Genomic DNA, 21,462 nt, shown 5'->3' with positions numbered 1-21,462 from the left:
CGTCCTTTTAATCGATGCATCTTGAAACGGTAATCCATGCTTTTATTTCATGTCGTCTAGATTACTGTAATGCTCTGTATTGTGGAGTTAGTCAGCATCTTCTCTCTCGTCTGCAGCTGGTCCAGAATTCTGCTGCACGACTTTTAACCAAAACTCGTAAAAGAGAGCACATAACTCCCATCCTGGCTTCACTCCATTGGCTGCCTGTATATCTTAGAGTTCATTTTAAAATCCTCATGTTTGTTTTTAAATGTTTAAACGGTCTTGCCCCAACTTACCTCTCTGAGCTTCTGCATCCTTACTCACCCCCCAGGTCTCTCAGGTCAGCTGACAAGCTGCTCCTGGAGGTACCCAGGTCCAAGAGGAAGCTCAGAGGGGACAGGGCCTTCTCTATTGCTGCTCCTAATCTGTGGAACAATCTGCCCCAGCACATTAGAGAGGCCCCTTCACTGTCCACTTTTAAAACACATCTTAAAACCCATTTTTACTCCTTGGCATATGACACAGTCTGACCCGATTTTATTGATTTTATTGATTTTATTGTTTTGATCTAATGTGCTGATTTTATTGTTTTAAATGTAATTCTCATCATTATTTTTATACTATTTTATTTTTGTTTTTGCTATTTATGCTAATTTTATTTATTTTAATGTCATTTTAATAATTATTTTTATATATATATTTTATTTATTTTTATATTTTTTAACATGTTCAATGTATCACTTTGGCATGTCAAGTGTACAGCACTTTGTGTTCAGCTGGGGGCTGATCTGAAAGTGCTATATAAATAAATTGCTTGCTTGCTTGCTTGCTTGCTTGCTTGCTTGATGCGTTGTGATTCCTGTCGTGCCTAAATTATGCGTTCAAAGGCTGAGATGTACCAAATCGAACCGGCAGCCAGATGTTTGCAATTAGAACGTCATAACTAAACTATCACCTGTTCTTTGTAAGTAACACAGAGAAGATGATCCTTTAAACTGAAATTGTCTCAAGATGGGCGTAATTTATGACTTTAATTATGAAGACACTACTTGGTTTCAGAAAACTTGCTTTAATGTTCTTGTCAAATATGACATACATCATTCTTTTCACCACCTCAGACACCTAAAATATATTACTTCTTTTACATAAAAATCCAATATGAAAAATAATAATTGTGCTGAAGTAACCTAGATACTGTTTCAGTGTACAGGAAAAACACAAATAGCAAAATGAAAAATATATTTAAAAAAAAGAAGCAACAGTTCAAAATATCACAATAGTCTTTGGTTTTAAGTGGAACAGTTCACTCATGAAGTGATTATTAACTAAAAACGTCTCTATGTGCTTTTATTATGACATTACCAACATAAGAAAAGTTGTTCATATTCATGTAATGCTTATGACCTCTTAACTTACTGCATATTTGTTAAAATCTATTTTAAGATTAAATTTTACATTACAAAATTTTTTGCTAGATAGTCTGCATTTTAAATTCTGGTTAACATAATGCTCTATTGTAGTTAGACCTTTATTAGTATTCATGCTGTGAGGACAAAACTCATAATGTTTCACATTTATATGTAATGAGTGAGTTAACCTGTAGCCACACCTTTGCCTTAGATCATCAGAATACACACTTTCATGAATTCACTTGCTTTACTCGTTCCAGCGTTTCATAAGTGCAACTATGCCAGTTTACCCTTTAACACATGACTCTTACTTCCTGTCACATTCTGAGCCCTTTTTCTTCAGCTTTTGATACTGATGTATGGAAAATGTTAGGAAAATAACATGGATGCTTGCTCATGCAGTTTCAAAAGTTTGTTCATCATGTGAACAGTTTGAAAAATGATAACAAATCAATGATTTTAACAACAATAATAATAAAAGATACAAACACAAAACAAAGTAAATCTCTTTTTCAGTCTTATTCAGCAAATACCACCAAGTTTAGGTCAATCTTTGGCTATTCCTCTAAATAATACTTTGACCTACAGAGCAGTGATTTGTCAGAATTAGAGTCTCTTATAAAAACAGTCATACAGCCAAGCACAGTGATGCAAATTGTATAAACGCAAACAAAAACTATATACACACACTTCATGAGAAAATATGTCAAAAACCATTTTAATGTCTTCCTCAGATCCCTAACAGTCCAGAGAGGTTTTTTTTCCCAAAAATTCTCCATTTTTCTCATCTCCGTAGCTGTGGTCCCAGCATGACTTTGTTGATAAAGTTGACGATTGCTACAGCTGGTTGTTCGGGGTCCATCTCTGCAAACAGGTGACACACGTTCTCTGTAGCAGTGCCTGTCCGTCTCGCCACAAAGCCAAACATCCTGCACCAGAAGGCAGACACAAGAGGTCAAAAGAATGTTCAGCAAACCCCATTTAACACTGACGGAAAGTCAATTGTCTTTCTAAAAGCGAGTAGCAAATCCAATGGTGATCAATTGCCATGCAAAGAAGCACATAGTGCCAGCTGGTAATGTCACTGATAAGGGAAAAACACTGCTACACAAGCACTTACTTGCTTGACGTGCTATCAGAATTAGTCCACCTGAAGCACGGGTACACAAATAGAGACAAAGTGACAAGGACACAGAGACTGTTTTACTAGGCAAAAGAGTAGCAATATACATCCATTTCTCACGTAAAAAAAGCGAATATGCAACTCACAAAGAGAACTTATATTAGAAAAATATAAGTCATTACAGCAGCGACAAACACAGGTCTGTTCCCACCTTTACTAAAGGTAATCAACAGTGACATAGAAACAAGGGTAGTTTTATTAACATGGATAGAACTGGTTTTAGTTTATCAGCGACCCACCTCTGATCATGAGGATCAAGACTGCTAAAGGTGACACTGTTGATTGGGTAGTGTCTCCTAAAAAATAGCCTGTGTAAACAAACATAACATTAAGAGCCTTTGTCTGGCATGAAAGAAAGACTTAATACTTCCTATGATTGTTTAATAATACAATAACAAATATCACAAAATTTACGAATAATGCTCATTAAATGAAACTGACGCTCTTCCTAATATGTAACATTGTAGTGATTCATAAGTACCTTCTTTTGCTGTCAGTTAGTGTGATACCCTGAGAGGACACTTTGAAGTGGACCATGGTTGCCAGTGGGCGTGGATTCAGAGACAAAGTGAACTTTGTTGCCTTAGAAACTGCTTCGGGCCCAGTTAACGACTCTGTTTCCACAGAGTTCAGGTAGAGGACGTTGCACGCTGGTTCATTAGGGAAATGACAAAGATCATTATTATTATTATTAATATTATTCTTACAGGTCAACGTTGTGAAAATATGGAGCTTGAGAAGTACCTGCTCCTTGTTTGAGGAGCTCAGCTGCAGTGCTGGTATTTGTTGCACTCTGCATTTCCTGAAGCTCCCCAACCAGATCTGAAACATGATGAATTTCATTTAAGGCTGTAAAATGCCTCCTATTCATAGAGGAGCATTTAACTGTTCTCCCATAATAGATTTAGTTTTAAATCTAATTAAACAATTAATACCTTTTTCTGGGATGTGAAGAGGACATGGCAAAGAGATGGGAGTAATTGAATGCTGGTACACCAAGGCAGATAAACTTCCTGAGACAAAAAAAAAAAAAAAAAAAAAAAAAAAAAGGTAAGAAGATTGCAAATGTAACAGATTAGAAAACACAGAAAATTGAGGACTTGGAATGTAGTAAATATTCAAAAACTGTATGATTGTAGATTAAAATGCTAAGTTTCTCACACAACACTGAAAATGTGAAATAAATGGCAGCATTTGCATCTACAGTGTAACTAACCAAAGTAGGACTCATTCTGACAGCCCTTGATCTTCACTCCCCGCGGCCCAGACTCGATCAGGAAGTGTCTCACCAGCTGTTCCAGAGGATCCCCTGGGAGACAGGAGATTGAAAAGGAAGGAAGGATGAAAAAGAGCTTGTTTTGCTGCCAAAAATCTTCTATAAACATAAACAAAAATATAGCATAATGTAGCTGATATCTTTTATTCTGACCATATTATATTTATTATGTTCACCATAAACCATTTTAATACATTAACACACTGTATCACCATTACAAAATTATTGATTTGGTGTTTTTCAAAATACTACCAAATTATTACTTTTCCCTGAATGCAGCCATCAGTGTGTCTTTAGATGCTTTGGTAAATGTCCATTTCATTGCTTTCTTTCTTTCTGTGTTCCAGTTTGCATGCTTTATAGGCCCTTTATACCAGCCGTTTTCAACCTCACAAACAACACTGCATAGCAAAAGTGCCATACATTCTTTGGCGCAAGTGGTCATTTCGGCTGATTATGCACCTCTCAACTTTTGTAACTTCACCCAGGATCTGATTTATTTATTTATTTTTACCAACAGCTTAACTATATATCAGTGTAGAAAATCATAGATTCACTCATAATACAAAAGGAGACATTGCAACAGTTTGGTTTTGACTTCCTCTGATTTGGAGGTTTGTCTCAGTGGCGACACCTATTGTTCAGGAGAATACTACAGTCACAAGCTGTGCCCTAGAGCAGCGGTCCCCAACCCCCGGGCCTCGGACCGGTACCGGTCCGTGAGTCGTTTGGTACCGGGCCGCGAGAGTTGAGGCTCAGGTGTGAAATGTATGGTTTTCAGGGTTTTTATCGGTTTTCAGTGTTATTTTGTTATCGTTTTTATCGTTAACTCGGTTTTCCTGGGTCTTTTCACGTGTGTTATGAATAAATCTTCGTTTTTTCGGTACCGGCACTAGTTTTATTTTGTTGTATTTATCCGCGACACCTTATTGCCGGTCCGTGAAAATATTGTCGGGCATAAACCGGTCAGTGGCGCAAAAAAGGTTGGGGACCGCTGCCCTAGAGAACAGTTATTGAGCCCCTGGCAACCATTGGCCTCTAGGGAAAAATGTGTATTCACTAACAAGTTGCCAAGTTGGTGGCTGGAGGAATTGAGGCACAGAGGTGTACAGTGCTGTACTGAAAACGTTTGCATGGAAGACGCTGAAATGTATGCAAACACTTGCCAACTGCTTGCTGCAAACCATATGCAAACCAGACACATAAACTGTCAGCCTTCAGAGTAAACATTGTGCTTTCTGAAATGTATGGGTTGCAGTGGTAAAGCACAATTTTACTTTGAATGCAAAGGTTCTCTGTTTCCAGTTTGTGTTGCACTAATTCAAGTTTTACTGTCTCTTGTCGAGTAGTCAGTGAGTGATTGCAGACAAGTTGATACCTTCCATGCAAACTACTGTTTGCAGCAAACATTATTGCTTGCAGTTATTGCCTTGGTTACCAGCAGATTGCTGCTAACAAAGAGGTTTTAGCTGCAGCAACGAATTTCACCCAGCAGCAGCCAGCAACCTCCAGGAACTGCTTGTCAAATGGTTGGGCAATACACCAGTTCACTAGTGAGAGGTTGCCTGGGGGTCGCCGACCAGTCTCTAAGCCTGTGTGACTGAGGTATTATTAACAAGCTAAACTTATGATAGATACCTTTGCTCCCAGAGAAGTTGGCATTAGGAGGAGGGGTAGCCACCTTGAGGGCCAGGCCATAGGCACCTTGGAAGGAATTGCTATCTCTGATGAGGAAACTTCCTGGTTCCTTGTCCTTCAACACAGCTATGGCTATGGTAGAAACATTAGAGCTATGATGTAATGACCCAAAATAGACACATTGACCATAATACGAGTTAAATACGAACCATCCTGATGTATTAAGTGTTCCTGATACGACCAATTCATGTTTCATTAAAGCTCTCACCTTGGTCTCTGGTGATGCCTGGTTTGTACCAGTACTTGGAGCTGTCCTGGACAAACTTAGCATTGACCCTGATGTCTGGCTCCTCCCGACAGCTGTGATGTGCAGACCCCCTTCTCTGCTCTCCAACAGCAGGGGAGAAAGTAACATGATGTGTGGGGGAAGGAGCTGAGGAAGCCCGAATTAGAGAATTGTGTCCATTTAGGGATCCTGCTGTTGTGGAAAAGCGTTTCTTCTCTGGGAGCGGTGGCTGGATGGCGGGGATAGTGACTGCAGTGTACCCAGTGTATGGAACGTGGGGGACATTTAGTAATGAGTAGTAATAGGATGCTGAGGGAAAGTTTGGTGTATGGTATCCATCAGGAACAGGTGAAGGCGGTTTGGTGTCAGCTGAGCTGTCTCTGTCTGGAGTCAAGCTTTGTCCTGCTGTGTCTGTAGCAGATGAGGAGCGCAGAGGAGAAGACTGTAGCTCCGGGGAACCAATAGGAGAATTTGGGGAAGTGGTGGAAGGGCTAGAACTTAAACTAGTTGCTGGATTTATGGATACAGCTCTGCTGCTGTCTGATGGGCTATCATTAGGGAGGGCAGAACCATTGAGTTGCACTTGAACTGGGGTGATAATGACAGTTGCATAGCTTGAAGCATGTGATGTGTTGGATCCATGTGCATGTCCCGTTACCTTGGCTGCTCCAAGTTTACCATCAGGACTGCTACTTTCAGAAGACTCACTTGATGTTTGCACGGGGTTGACAGGTATGATTGAACCTTGAGTTTGTGTTTCTGTTGGTTTCACATTTTTGTTACTTGCGCTGGACTCTTGAGGTGTTGATGTGTCTTGGCTTTGAGAAGGACTTTCAGCATTTACACTAATGAAAAGACCACATATGATAATTTTCTTCATATCTTTATATGTAGCTGTATTTTCCAGAATTGTGAGATGTCAGAAAGCAAAGTTTCACTCACCTGTCTTCTGTGTGTGTGGGGCTGCTGCTACCAATCAGTGTGTAGTCATGGTCAGAGTCTGGTCCAGGGGTGCTTGATTGTCCATTAGAATCAGACTTAGTTTCTGAATGTTGGGATATGTCATCTTCTGCGTCTGTCTTGGCCTTTTCGACTTTGATAAGAGAGATTAAAATATATGAGATGAAAGTATAACATAAGAGAGTGATGATGTAAAAAGAAGGGAAAAAAAGCATGTTAACCCATCCACTTAGTCCTTTCCTCTACCTTTGCGATGCTCATTGTGCATTTGGTCTCTGGATCCCAGTGGGGTTTCGGGCAGCTTTCCTTTTGCAGGTGATGGGCTATTAGCAGGTAGAGGGGAGGCTGATCCAGAGTGATATCCTGAGGCATAACCTCGGCTCTCATGGCTTTCAGCTGGAGATGACTGATAAGGTGAGCAGGGGCAGGAGTGGCGCGGCTGTAAGGGCGTGTGGTATCCACTGCTGGCTCCATCCCGTATATCTATTAGTGACTGGGGGATTGGGTAGTTCTGGTGAGGTGCAACGGCAAATCTAGGGTGCTCTAGATTTGGACCTCGGTCCAGAGAGGGTTGGTAGAGATGAAATACAGGCGTATTGGATTTGCACTGCCAAAATTCTGCCTCTCTTGCTATGTCCCATGGATTTTCAGTTTCCCATTGTGGAGGTACACCTGTTCCTTGAGACCAGTGTATTGTTTCTGATTGGTCTGGGTATGCTGAGTGTATTGTTTTAACTGAGGCTGATTGATGTTCACGTCTGCAGGAGCAGTCTTGCCAGGGACAACCAGAGGACTGTGCAGGAGAGCCAAAGAACATCTCTCTGTAAGGGCTTGATGGCTGCGGCTGGTTGGATAGATGAGACCCTGGGACGTGGCTGGAATAATGAAGAAGGTGACACTCTTCCCCAGTGCAGAGTCTGTTTGAGGCTGGCAGGGTGTGGCTGTGTGGGTGTGCATGATCGCGAGTGGAATAAGGGTAACATGGCCTATGGGAATAAGGTAGAGGTAGAGGGGGCGTTGAACGTTCCCATGGCAACTCTGGTAGAGGATGGGCACTGTGGCGATGACAGAGCTCCATATGAGCTGAATGAGGATGAGGGGACACTGATTTGGATGGTAAAACTGGCAGAGTTTGACTTTTTGGATGATTTTTAATGCTCTTGCAACGTCCAAGACAGTGACTGTTGGGAAGACAGGGCTCTCTGTCCCTCTCCAACCCCATGTCACCACACTTTATACTTGCTTGTCCGCAACACAAGTGCTCTCGTCTCAGCCCTCCAGGACCCAATGGGTCTGTATCATCTAATATAGCTGTTTCTCTGTCCCTTTCTTTTCCTCTTGTCTTCTCTTTTGTTTCATCTTCCCTATTGCTTCTCCTCAATGGATAGTCAATATTATCTCTTTCATTAATGGATAGAGCAGTGTCAGCCAGGTGATCAAAGGGGACTGAGGAGTAGCTGGAATTTGAGGTGTAGATGAGAGTCTTGGATTGGTTGGAAGTTTGAGTCTTCACTGTTGGGCTGGTAGTGAGGCAGCCATTGGTTGATGCTGGTGAGGCAGTTGCTCCTGGTCCACGTCGCTTCCTCACTTGGGCGTATAAGCTTCCATCCAGAGGTCCCCTTGTATGAAAGATATCTAATAAAAACAAGATGGAAATCTGATTCCTCCTTCTTTATCTAAAGCTCATAGTCAAAATATGAAGAAAGCTCACCTTCTTTCAATTCTAATGTTTCTTTCAGGACACAAGAAAAAGAATCCGGTCATTAGCAGGTCTAAAAAATAGGTAAATACAACCTCAGATGAACTACAGAATATGACATACTACACTGGGTCTTTATTTATCTGACTAATACTGAGCTAAAATGCAGTGTGTCAAAAAATAAGTATATTACTGTTTCTAGAGAAATTAACGGGAAAATTAGTCCAAACCTCAATCCAGTTGAAATGCTGTGGTGAGAACTTAAGAGAGTTGTGCATAAATGAATGTCTGCAAACCTCAATGAACTGAAGCAATGCTGTAAAAAAGAGTGAGCCAAAATTCCTCCACAACTATGTGACAGACTGATAAAGTCATACCAAAGATGATTACTGCACACTATCGCTGCTAATGGTGGTTCTACAAGCTACTGAATCATGGAGTGTACTTAGTGTTTCATTGGACTGCATCTGCAGTTGATCTGAGGTTGTATTTATCTCATTTTAAGCCCTGGTAAGGACTAGATGATTTTTTATTAAATAAAACAGAAGACAGAATTTGACCACGGCTGTAGATCTTAGATGTATATGTAAAGCATTTCTTACTTTCCATGCTGTCTTCATGATGCAGATTGAAATTCTCATAGGAGTCCCATCTGACAACAGGATCCGAGGTGTTATATTCCACTTTGATGGAGGTGTCATTCTGGTGGTATTCTTGACCTCAAACACAAAATTTTTATTCGAAACATATTTAAACATAGCTCATTACTAATACATTAGATTTTATTAGTATTTATGAGTGGTGTCCTGTATGTGTATTGTGTTTACTTTATATAGCTATTGTATTAAGCCTGCTGGTATACCAGAAGCTAAAATCAAGAAATTTCATGCCGTAGAATAGAACCATAAAGTGTTGAACTGAATTTAAAATGTGAAAGAAGAGATTGGGTGCGAGGAATGCATGAAATGATTCAAAGATATGCAGGTAACAGTGATATTTACCTTTTATTTTTTCTGGTCCATTAGCGAAGATAAACTCCACTGTAGCATCAGGGGGGAACCTGTCATCTACAGAAAGGCAAACATAAAGGAGTGACTAAAATATCCAGACTGTAACTACAGAGAGACACCAAAACAAAGTAAATAAATAAAGATACTTGCTTTTACTCTCAGCATAATGGAAATAAACAGGGCAAAAAAGGAAACAGAGCACGGCACATCATAGAAGTCTATCTAAAATTAGCTTGTTTTTTAGTTTCATGCATAAGTGTGAATTTAATATTAGTTGTATATTTTATGCATGAGTCAGCATGTAGCACTTAGAGGTACTGTCCTTAGACTGCTGCTTAGTGAACCACGTTAAATCATTTCTGTTTCATCTAAGCTGATGCTGTCCTTTGCTATTTGTCTCTGAAGACAAACAAAACAATGGTCTGAGGAATAAGTGGGTCTTGAATAATACAGTCATGTAAACAATTTCAAGTTAGCAACAGAATTATACAGCAGAAAGTTTCCTTTTCGTAGTATTTTATGCTGTGAGGCAGAGTCTAAACAACCATGCTGCAGTGATTTACAACAGTACTAACTCCCCTTCAAGATGGGGTGGAGCCAAGGGATAGCAAAGGGTGGCGACGAAGACCACAGACTAAAGTTTTACAACCCCACACAACAAGTAAACATCAAGTAAGCCTGCTGGGGGTGCTATGCACATAATTACAGGAATAGAGTTACAGACAGTGAATGCTTCTTTTCAGAACCATTTCTCTGTAGCTATTGTCTTTATATGTGCACATTTTAAAGAGCTCAAGTCATTTCAACAGTAATTATGTTATGAGCTTTACTAACAGTTACAGAAGAAAAAGTTTGGCTAATGCTCCAGTTTAAAAAAAAAATCAATTAAGAGTTACATAAAAAGCTTATGATTGCTCAAAAAAGTTGAGAAACACTTTGAAAATACATCAGATCTCAACAGGGAAAAAAATCATGCTGGATATCTGTCCTGATATGACTGGGTAATGTGAAAGAAAGGATGCCACATCGTTGGATGGGAAGAAAATTATCACCATGTCAAAGACACCTCAAAAATCAAAGTGAAAAAAACAATGATGCAGCAGGCTAATCTAATTTGTAGAAATTTCATTGCAGCAACTCAAAATTGTAGTCAGTAGTTTGTATGAGGCTGGGCATTGTCATGCACCAGGAGGAACCCAGGACCCAATGCACCAGCTTAAGGATAACATCCCGATACATAATAGCAGTCAGGTTGCTGTTGCCTAACCTGTAGAGGTGTGTGAGTCCCTTGATGGATATGCCTCCCCAGACCATCAATGACCCACCATCAAACTGGCCATTTTGAACAATGTTAAAGCCAGCATAAAGTTCTCCATGGCTTATCCGGGCTTTTTCACATCTGTCACATGGGTTTAGAGTAAACCTGCTCTCATCATCTCAAATGCCAGTGGGGCTCCAAGGTGCCAGGCAGTGAGCACAGGGCCACTAGAGGACGTCAGGGCCTCAGGCCACCCTCATGAAGTCTGTTTCTGATTGTTTGGTCAGAGAGATTCACGCCAGTGCTCATCCTGTTTCTCTTTGCAGAAAGGAGCAGATACTGGTCCTGCTGATGGGCTAAGCACCTTCTACAGCCCTGTCCAGTTCTCTTAGAGTAACTGCCTGTCTCCAGAAATGTAACTGGCCAAATCAATACTCCAGAAGTTTAACTGACTTGATGCTATACTGTGACTAAAAAGACTCTGTTCTTTTCATTTTTGAGCAGTGTATACATAATGAATGATGACATACCTGTACATTGCTGTTATGTCTGCAAAACAAATGCTTAAAGTGCGTGACAGAAAAAGTGACTCTTTTGTCTTAAATAACTGACTGTAGTTACCAGCATCAGTTTCTATGCCAAATTGTCTGGCTCTGCTTCAAGCTGGCATTTTTTTTCTCGCCATTCCATGCTCCTCCAAACGACTGACAAACTTTGGGCTTGTAATTTTATACCTATGCAGGCTTGGTCGAGTTCACTCTTGCCAAACCACAGCTGGGCTCCATGAACAGTACAGGTGTGGAACTGGACTCTAAAGACCACCTCTCTTTCTGTTGCTCGTCTTCGCCAGTGGTAGCACTTTACCTAAGGACAAAGATGCATAAAGCAGTGTACAACGATAGTCTCAAGATATTGATAGCAGCCCCTTACATTGAGATAAATAAATTGCTTCCTTTTATTTCTGGGTTGCTAAGGACTTGAATATTTTTATCCTCTTGATGGGAGAAAATGAGCATGCAGTCTCCAGAAGATTTAACGCTTAAGTGGTTTAAAAATAATCAAGCACTGTTCAAAAGCAAAGTTACAAAAGTGCATCAGAGTCAGGAGGGAAAAAGTGTTTTGTGTAGCCGTTTTGTCAAGCGGGGATAAAAGCCTCTGATTACAGGATTTAGCTAAAAAAAAATCGCAGGAGTGTTGCAGTTATTGCAGTGATGTACTGTACGTATTTGCGGATACAGAGAGGATATAAATCAAAGAAAGGTTGTAAATTAGTGACATACAGTTAATCATATGCTATTTCTCACCATAATGTCCCCCTTTAATAGTAGTGCTGGCTCCATAGTCACGCACAGCTTTCTTGCCCTGGAGCTTTGTGGATCACTAGACACACACACACAGGTACACGCACACAGAGTAGAAAAAATGGACAGTCCATCTTAAAATACATAAAACAAGTCAAAACATGCCACAGTTGGGTAAACACTGGCAAACAGCATAAGCTTTAACATAAGCAGAGTCCCAGCTCCACCTAAACACAGACAGAGTCAACATGTGTCAAAGAGACTGAGGGAAGGAAAGACGTCTGCCCACAGGAGGTGAGCTGAAAACACACACATATAGCTGACCAGTTACTTACTAGACTCCTGAGGTATACACCAGTTGAAGAGACTGGTAGATTTTCAGGAAAGGATAAAAACCTGCAAATACAGAAATAAGTTTAAGGATAATAAAAAGGGTAAGAATTTGCAGACAGAGGCTTTATTGTTTTCTTTTTCCCTCTTAACATTGTAAAACACTGACTGTTCCCACTTTCACACTCAAAATTACCATTAAAAAAAAAGTACAGCCTATAAAACTGACCTCCTCCTGCCTGGAAGTTTGGTAGTGAAGGAATGAGGATTTGGTGAAGGAACAGGGGATTGCTGTTCATTTTGATGGTACCTGACAACAAACCACCAAAGTAGTAGATGTATCTGTCAAAGATAGGTGAAGAAATGGTGTGATGAGAGACTGACTGAGGTGATAACTACAACACAACAAGAAAAAATAATGGCAGGGGGAGGAAATGGATGATATGCAGGGGATTGACACCTCTTCTGAGAGGGCTGCAGGGAAGAGGAGACTTTATCTTCACAGAACTTCCTCATGGCCAGTGTGGTGAGGGCCTGGTCGGCTCTGTGAACACGGGCAGAAGTGTATTAGTTCATTCATTATTTCTTGAGCTTGATGTTGATGAGGTGTATGCTGAGAGGAAGTCATGAAATCTGTTGGTGGCTTTATCTACAGATTTAAACAAATCCACAAAGATTGTTTTAGTGGCTTTTTTGGACATAAAGCAAGGGCTCATTTGTGCAAACAGTAGATCCTTACATATGCTGGTATATTGAGACTAATAGTAGACTAATAATAAAAATGCTGGTTACCCTGCTGATATCTTGCTGTAGTGCATATAGGCTGCCACAATGACCCCTGTTTTTCCTTTGTTCCCCTGTCAAAACAAAAATCAAAGGGATTATCAAATCAGTTTTACCGCTGCTTTAACGTTTTAACAGCTAAGGAATCAGATGAGTATTCAGACTACACTGACTTTGCAGTGGAGGACCACTACATTGTTTGGGTCAGAAGTTAGCCACGTCTCCATGGCCTTACAAACAGCACAGATCCTGTCCAGGGGTGGAGCATGAAGATCGGGCCAGGCGTAGTCCTGCACCTGCATCGCAGAGGAAGATATTTCAAATACTAGTGGTTTTATGCTTTGTAAAGTATTTTCATTAACCCTAAATATACAGTGTATAAAAGTACCTACAGTACATCACATACATTGCTCATGCATTTCGGTGATGTCTTAGTAAGTGGAGTTATGTGTCAGATGTGAGTGCCTGTACCTTTGGGTAGAGTCTGGTGATGTCATGTCTCTTCTCTGATAAATTTAGAAGCTGGGGGAAGGCAGAAAAAATTTACAAATCCAAAACGCCATTGCTTGAATCTAATATTAAACATTGTTATGCCAGTTTTGAATTTTATGTTTCTTATTGTTTCAGCCTTTCACACTGACCAGAAACTTATTTTGGTGCTTGGATTTCAGCATGGAGGCCACTTCCTGTAGGTTTCTGCGGTACTGCTGCTCCTCCAGGTCTGGCAGGAAGAAGACTGAGATGATCCTCTCTGTGATGTAGGTGAGGTCAAAGTCGTAGTGGCGCTCCATCACATGCTCCATCACTTGTTCCACGCTTTTACTTCTGGACATTGTGAAAATCCATTCTTTTAGTTCAGGCAGAGCAATAATTAATGTCCTTACTGTAGGTTTTGCTGTTGTCTGTCTCTGTCTGTTATAAATGCACAAAAATGCCTTTTTTCTTTGGTTTGAATGTGTTTGTGTTTTTGATCAGGCTTTGCGATACCTTGGTATGGAGCCTCTCTTTTTCTGCGATGTTGATTTAGTGGAAGTGTGCTGCGAGACAAGCAGAAAAAGATCTCGGTGCTGCACTCACATCACATCTCATAAAAATTTCTCTGTGACAAAAAAACATGTGATTCCCCCCCCGAACCTACCACTTCTGGTGTTGAGGTGCAGCTGGGAGTCACCTGAAAGGAAAGAAAGCACGCGGTTGTTTCTTTGCAGCTTTAACAGACCCACACATATACATTGGGAGGATGCAGCTCATGCCACGTCATGTGTTTAGTTTAATGCTTTTGGTGCAGCTCCAGCAGTGCAGATGAGGAGATGGAACGCTGTGGAATGAGGAGAGCTGATGAAGAGGATAGTAAAATTCGCTCTCCTCCGTCTCAGAGCAGCTGGTTTCAGGAAGAAGCTGTCGGTCAACAGATGCAGCTGTTCCTTATAATGGACTAGTGATGGATGACACACGTAGAATGATCTATACACTCAGTGGTGCGCACAAGCGTAGATGTTTAGAAACAAACTTCAACAGCTGCTCATGTGTACATGTGTGTAAACAATTGTAAAAAACAAAAACAACAAAATGCCTGAGGACAAAGAGTGTTCTTTCAGTTCTTAGTCATTGCTAAATGGTGTTTATTGTGCTGACCAGGCAGCTGAATAAGCAGCCGTGCTGCTCAGGCTATTAAGAAGTGCTCAATAAAAATGATTGATTTCACTTTTTCATTCTTTTGGCCTCTTTAGAAAGAAGCACTGATAGATAGACTTCAGGGGGACTCAACATGTGGCATCCAGTCCTTGTAGTGATGAGCCAAAGGTAAGTTGCCAAAACTACAAACACACGTATACAGATGGAGAGAGACAGAGGGAAGCCGAGGTCATTTGAACAGAAGACAGGCACTGCTATGACAGTAAACTTTAACAGGTTCCTGTAGCTTCCTCTGTTCTGGATTATTTGATACTTTTCTGACTCATCTGGAGGTTCTCATAAAATGTAAAAATTTATAATGCAGCTGAAATGATAGAAAGTAAGAGGGTAAAGAAAAATGGAAAGAAACGCATGGATAACAACGAAAAACATTCAGTAATCCACTACAACTAAGGGCCCCAGTAGTGCGCTTTGACAGGTGACACCATGTCAGGTTTCAACCTTTGAACTTTCCCACGAGATTGAGCCGCCCTCTGTGGCTGTGTTGGCAAGTGCTGACAGGCCTCAAGCAACAGGTTAACTAGTCAAATGCCAATCACAGTGAAAGGAAAACAGGAAAATCTGCGACCATGCAGGATTACATTCACTAACTCTGTGGTGACACAATACATTAAGACTGTGGCTGCTTTGAACACTGTCTTTAGTAACCATTAGAGATGGACCGATCCGATATTACGTATCGGTATTGGTCCGATACTGACCTAAATTACTGGATCGGATATCGGAGGGAAATAAAAAATGTAATCCGATCCATTAAATATCAAAAAAGCACCTCAAAAAACTTGCAACACGGCGGAACTCGGCTCATAACCGTAGCACGTGGGAGCAGTATGCCTCACGTGATAGAGCGGCTGTGTGTATTTGTAGCCTCTCTAGCAATCCGGCATTTCATCTCCGAGGAAGTTATCCCAGAGAGAAGTAAAGCAAGTGTGTAAGTTCATCTCTGAATGTTTGTAAAGCGTTCCCATGTTAAGCTTAACAACCGATATATGGAGCGACTGCCTCTTCTCTCTCCCTCCCTCTCTTGTTGCTACTTCAATCGTGAAACTGATCAATGATCAGCTGATCGGCTTTTCTGTCGCGAGTCCGTCTCTGTTCTTTGTTTTTGGTCCACTTTGCACCAGAAAGAGGAAACCAGCGGCTGAACAACAGCAGCACGTTTAAGCTTGATAAGCTGTTGTTAGAATTTATTTAATATTACTTTCTACACCAGGATCCTTTTCTACGTAGCTGACGGCTGGTAACTGTGCAGGGGCGGATCTAGCAAAGTTTAATCAGGGGGGCCGATAGGGCATGAACAGGGAAAAGGGGGCACAAAGACATACTTTTCTTTCTTATTCTCATTTAAAATGTCTAGCTTGTAATAAATAATTATCTGAATCTTACACCCAAAGTTTTAATCTGATGTAAAATGTATAGAAGTCCATTACTGTATATAGTAACTATTAAGTCTAATATACCCTAGTAAGCTACTACTACTACTACTTTTTCCTTTGGGAAAGTACCATCTGTGCAGTCTGCAATTCTGTTGAAGAAAGATGTTGAATCTTTTTAATTATTCTTGAAAAATAATTTATTTCTGTGCATTTTTTTTCACCTTGCATCAAATTAAAGTTGATTACATCGATTAAGCATCATGAGGTGGAGGGTGGGGGGTGGTTCCCTATTTTTTTTTTTTTTTTGCTGGGGGTTTGCAACCCTATTAGTTAGGTTGCTTAATATTTCTGCTAAGTACTCTTTAAAATACCAGAATAGGGAGGATGGTGCAGGTTTAAGTTTATTAGATTGATCAGTGTTGCTGAACTATGAAATATTTTGGGTGCAGTGTATTTTTTACATACAGGTATAACAGAATAGCTTTAGTGTTGTTGTTTATTTAAACTTGAGTATGAACTTATACAAAATGCAGCAAGATATTAAAAAAACAGTTTTATTGATTAAAAAACACACTATATCGGATTCATATCGGTATCGGCAGATATCCAAATTTATGATATCGGTATCGGACATAAAAAAGTGGTATCGTGCCATCTCTAGTAACCATCCGCTGTCCAAGCATCTGGTCATTATCAAAATCAGTCTGCAGACCCAATGGCCAGTTGAGTGGTTAGCATCTGGCAAACTTTTATTTCCATGGCCTGCGTTGTAGCCAGCAGACAAATTTCTGTTTCCAACAAGGAATCAGTGTTTATGAATGCAGATTATTTTCATGCAGATTATTTTTGGATAGGCAAAGGTTTCGGGGTTGCATTTTAGCTATGCAATCCATCTCTCCGTGCACATTTTATTCCTGCATGCAACCAGAGCCTGCTCTTCATGATAGATCAAGCTAAGTACACAAAACCAGAAATTTTCTTGTAAGAAAAACCTCGTCCTTTACCAAAAGGTTCTATGTATTCATACGCAGCATCTGTCAAAGTAAGCCACTAATAAAGCCGTGTTTCTTATTGGGTACTTAGTAATAGATGGCTTAGTTAGCATTAGCCTGTCTCCTCAGGCTCACTAATGTGTTTGTTGTTTTCATGTTCAGTGTGTAAATCCTTATAGCTGTGTGTGTTAGCTCAGCTTGGTTTTAAATAGATACAATAAATGTTATGTAAAGTGCAGCACTGTGATGTGACGATCAACCATCCAAATTAAGAGCTGAAGCAGCTGCATCATGATTGCTATTCAGCTTCTCAGAAAGAGACTATAATACACACTGGTGCGCCAAAACATTATGACCACTACTCATATGTTGTTGGCTCTTTGCATGCTACAAATAACCAAGAACACATTAAGCCACTGAAGTTCTCTGAAGGTGTCTATGGTATCAAAAACAAGACATCAGCAGCAGATTGTCTGAGCGCTGTATCTTGTTGGAGAGGAGAGTTGTCAGTCTGACTTATTCCTACTGCTACACTGTTGTCAGTGAGTTTTCTGAGAAGTAGAACACAATTTATTTTAAGTTACTTTAAAAGAGCTTTGAAACCAGGAAAATTGGATTAGTTTACTTTTTTGTCAAGAGGACAGTCAAATTGAGTTTTCTACCCAAAATAAAACTTTTCAATTTCACAGTGCACATTTTCTAATACACAAAAAAGCAGATTACAAGCAATGCTGCAGTGGTGACAAGTATTACACGCAGAAAGTTTAGGGCTGTGTGACCGGAAAAAAGGGGGACATAAATCAGCATGCAATCTAGGGAGGAATGAGTAAAAAGGGGAGTGAATGGGAAAAGGGCACAATTGCTGCTTCATAAATTAGCTCCTGCTGAAATTATACGAAGGTCGTGTTATGTAACATCGTGTACCTCCTATAAAGACAGACAACCAGCATAACAACACTTATTATTCAGCACAGCATAAACGTGGGACGCTTTAGAGTCACAGAGTCCATAAAGTAGTTATAAAACTTATAATAGGAAATGAAAGAACACAGAGATTCAGCCATAGGGGATAACTCTTTTCTTAACAGGTTTAATAAAGGTTGTTACTGGATAAAGTAGTCAGTTCCTGGAAGGAACAGTGGGAGACAGACATAACACATGCATGTGCACCCATGTATAAACATGAACATGCACACCCACACACAAAAAGAAGACCAGGGTTTGAACCCAGAGGCATAGAACATAGAAATACAGCAGGAGAAAGACATCAGAGTCAACAGGAAGCAATTTGCAACAGGATGTCAGCGCTGCTCGGCCTAGGTTCACACGTAACGCACACACAAATCACAAATTACACGCAGAGCATACATGTGTCTTTGGTAGCTCTGCCAGCCTCAGGGTCTTCATTAATGCATGCGGACTGTAAGCTGGAGCCACTGGGAAAGGAGCCATCTGGTTCAGTTTGTCTTGTTGATCAGTCAGCATTTACTGAGGTGCCAGTGACAGCACTCGACCCCCCTACACCACCTCCCACTTCAGGGGACTCGACGACTGTTACTAAACTCATTAGCTGATCGATTTATCAGGTGAAACGTCTTTTTTTTGTCAATGAGAAATGGTAAACATCCATCCGTTTAGTTTCTTTGGTTTGTCTTTGTAAAAAAAAATGGTAGTGCTGAGCAAAGCAAGCAACTAATAAAAAAAGATGGGCTTTTTGAGATGTTTGCTTCCTTGCTGGCAGCTAGATGCGAATATCGATGCCACTCTCGTGTGTATATAAAATAGGACGCTACAGCTGATAGCTGTCTCACAAGAACCAAAATCGGTGAAAATCTAGCTCCTGCTGTCTGCTTCCAGTCTGAATCCATCTCAAACAGACAGACGTGTGATAACTCTTGGCAAGAAAGCAAATATTTCCCCCAAAATTATCTTTGAAAAGCTCTTTAGTGTTTTCTTTCACAGTGTAGCTTAACAATAAATAAATCAATAAATCATTGACTTTTAATCAATGTTTATATCCACATTAAACTTTCCCTCCTTTTAATCCCATCCACAGCACAGCAACTGCAGCTAGAATATGAATCTGATCTGACCACTGCCACATCCTGAATTGTTCCTGGGAGAGGAAATCCAACACAGAGAGATCTGTCACAGCAGGGAAGGCAGAAGATAAATGTGAGTGTCTGAGACACAGGCGTCAGCGTGCCATCTAAAAGGAACGAGCTTCAATCTGACAGTCAACTCAGAGCTGACATCACGCTCCAGAGAGGGAGAAGTGAGTAAGCCTTCAAACCAGAAAGTGGAAAAAGCTAAATTACCAGGTTTATTCCATGTTCTGTACTCTCACAAAAAAGTCTCTCATGCCCAAAGTTGCTGAAAGCTAAAATAAAATCTGTGGGCTTTTATTTTTAGTGGCTGGAGAGATTCGGGAGGCTTTACCTGAAAGCGCAACGCGCTCTCGTTCTTGTCTTGTTAGCAGTCTGCCTTTCATCCTCCTGTCATCTTTGATCCCTCGTTTCTCTATTTCCTACCTCCTGGAGTCTGTCGCCCCCTTCTAATCCCCCCTCTCTGCCTCACTACTTAAAAAGCCATGGGGCAGGATGACCACAATCATCCCTGCCATGAAATGCAGGCATGTACTCCTCCTGAATAAACAACATCAGATGACAAAGAGCACCTCGATAAGCATCACGCGCATCAAAGGCACAGCACCAACTAACTAACAAAACTGACCCATGGGATAAAGCAATAAGGGCTCAAAGTGAAAAACCGAATGTCTAGGGAACACAAAGAAGACATAGGAAAAAAGGAAGACAGGAAGAGGAAAGAGGAGAGGCAAACAGGGACAGTAAAAGAGACTGACCGCTGGCCAGGAGAGAGATGTCAACAGCTGAACATGCCTCCTGACCACTGACACAGAGCAGAGAGATTTCTCAGAGCTATTTTAATAGAGCTCCTTATTTTAGACTAAATGTCCCCCAGAACACTTACAGGCTCATTTTGTCTATTTGTCTGTCAATCATCCCACAATGTCTCTTTTTCAAGAGATCTGGCAGTCGATTTTGAAGAATGTGACATGTGGCTGCCTCATAACTAACATACATTTGGAGTTGGTCCCATTGTCACCGCATGCCTTTTGACATTCAGCAACTGGAAAAATAGCAGGAACCGAATCAAAACTTTCTATCTGCATCCCCTGCACATTACAGTGACATCATCTAAGCTGACACCATTTTTTTAAAAAACATTGTTACGACCCTGTTAAAAAAATAGGAGCTGTATAATTCCTGGAATATTAAACAAAGCATTACGGTGTGGCTTAGGCTCTCAGGAAATTAAAAAATATCAAAGGGTAAATATAAACGCTTTGAGCGTGCATCTGTGTGCACCCTTGTGCCCGCCGATGCTTTATTGTTGCTAAGGCGAGTAAAGCAGTAAAATTAAATTAACCATGATAATTATTTGTGGACAAGTACATCATGGTTATAAAAAGCAGCAGCAGCACAGTGACGGTGATAAGCCACCACCCTAATCGAGTTACAAAGATGAACAATCTGTTGGGATTTTGTAATAAACGGCATCCACTTTAAACATCTGCTGACTTCTCGTCTACCTTGTGCCCCAGCTGTGAGACGTGAATGACCACAAATGCAGGAGAAAGTGGGCGGCTTAAGACAACGGAAAGGGGAAGAGACTCAGAAAACCAGGACAGCTGGTCAAGAGCTAGACTAATAATCAGCATCTGCTCGAAGAAGAAAAAAAAAAAAAGGAAATCCAGCCTATAATCTGTCGAGCATTTGCAAACCGATCTGAATTCGCATCATTTCAAACTCACGACCCTATGTCACTTCATATATCAGCACGAAACATTAGGAGAGCAGCTGGTGTGCATGAGCAGACAGTGTAAAACCATCTGTATTTCACAGCATTACATTAGGATCCATCAGATGGTGTCAGGACAGGTGACTGGGTCCCTTTGTCTCTGGTGTCCTTTAGTCCTAAATGGTGACTTTGCAAACACACAATAACAAACAGCACAGCACTGAAGCAGCAGAGTAATTAGACAGTAATCTGGAACCTGCATCATCACATCTACAGGATTAATACTGATACAGTTAAAAGTAATAAAGTACGAGCAAATAAAAATACACAGACACAGTAGCAGACAGATGCATACAAATACATCTAATCAAACCCTTAAAAGGTCTTGCACGAAATGTATTATAGAAACGTATGAAAGACAGATTAGGCCCAGTGCCCATAAACTACTAACCTGCATGACTG

The 21,462-nt window shown here is 40.7% G+C and overlaps 1 protein-coding gene across 4 annotated transcripts in view; it reads right to left on the bottom strand.

The window, feature by feature from the left end:
- Nucleotides 1-1,031: 1,031 nt before the first annotated feature.
- LOC116326472 (tensin-2-like) overlaps nucleotides 1,032-21,462 on the bottom strand; it is a 31,853-nt gene continuing 11,422 nt past the window's right edge. For 3 of the 4 annotated variants that reach the window (XM_039612847.1, XM_039612849.1, XM_039612850.1), the window contains 24 exons: nucleotides 14,254-14,286; nucleotides 14,103-14,152; nucleotides 13,757-13,940; nucleotides 13,587-13,637; nucleotides 13,289-13,411; nucleotides 13,125-13,189; nucleotides 12,793-12,876; nucleotides 12,562-12,674; nucleotides 12,338-12,398; nucleotides 12,006-12,081; nucleotides 11,436-11,565; nucleotides 9,435-9,500; nucleotides 9,036-9,152; nucleotides 6,981-8,369; nucleotides 6,717-6,867; nucleotides 5,757-6,619; nucleotides 5,489-5,620; nucleotides 3,791-3,883; nucleotides 3,510-3,587; nucleotides 3,319-3,396; nucleotides 3,056-3,224; nucleotides 2,814-2,882; nucleotides 2,512-2,541; nucleotides 1,032-2,320 (listed from right to left, as the gene is read on the bottom strand). In XM_039612847.1, the coding sequence (XP_039468781.1) occupies nucleotides 2,176-2,320; nucleotides 2,512-2,541; nucleotides 2,814-2,882; nucleotides 3,056-3,224; nucleotides 3,319-3,396; nucleotides 3,510-3,587; nucleotides 3,791-3,883; nucleotides 5,489-5,620; nucleotides 5,757-6,619; nucleotides 6,717-6,867; nucleotides 6,981-8,369; nucleotides 9,036-9,152; nucleotides 9,435-9,500; nucleotides 11,436-11,565; nucleotides 12,006-12,081; nucleotides 12,338-12,398; nucleotides 12,562-12,674; nucleotides 12,793-12,876; nucleotides 13,125-13,189; nucleotides 13,289-13,411; nucleotides 13,587-13,637; nucleotides 13,757-13,940; nucleotides 14,103-14,152; nucleotides 14,254-14,286 (4,350 nt within the window). In that variant the 3' untranslated portion in view covers nucleotides 1,032-2,175. The remainder of the gene's footprint in view (nucleotides 2,321-2,511; nucleotides 2,542-2,813; nucleotides 2,883-3,055; nucleotides 3,225-3,318; nucleotides 3,397-3,509; nucleotides 3,588-3,790; nucleotides 3,884-5,488; nucleotides 5,621-5,756; nucleotides 6,620-6,716; nucleotides 6,868-6,980; nucleotides 8,370-9,035; nucleotides 9,153-9,434; nucleotides 9,501-11,435; nucleotides 11,566-12,005; nucleotides 12,082-12,337; nucleotides 12,399-12,561; nucleotides 12,675-12,792; nucleotides 12,877-13,124; nucleotides 13,190-13,288; nucleotides 13,412-13,586; nucleotides 13,638-13,756; nucleotides 13,941-14,102; nucleotides 14,153-14,253; nucleotides 14,287-21,462) is intronic. The other variant, XM_039612848.1, reaches the window with a different exon arrangement.

This window comes from Oreochromis aureus, linkage group 5, assembly GCF_013358895.1.
Source record: "Oreochromis aureus strain Israel breed Guangdong linkage group 5, ZZ_aureus, whole genome shotgun sequence".
Lineage (NCBI taxonomy): Eukaryota > Metazoa > Chordata > Actinopteri > Cichliformes > Cichlidae > Oreochromis > Oreochromis aureus.
This window is presented reverse-complemented; position numbering and strand designations above follow the sequence as displayed.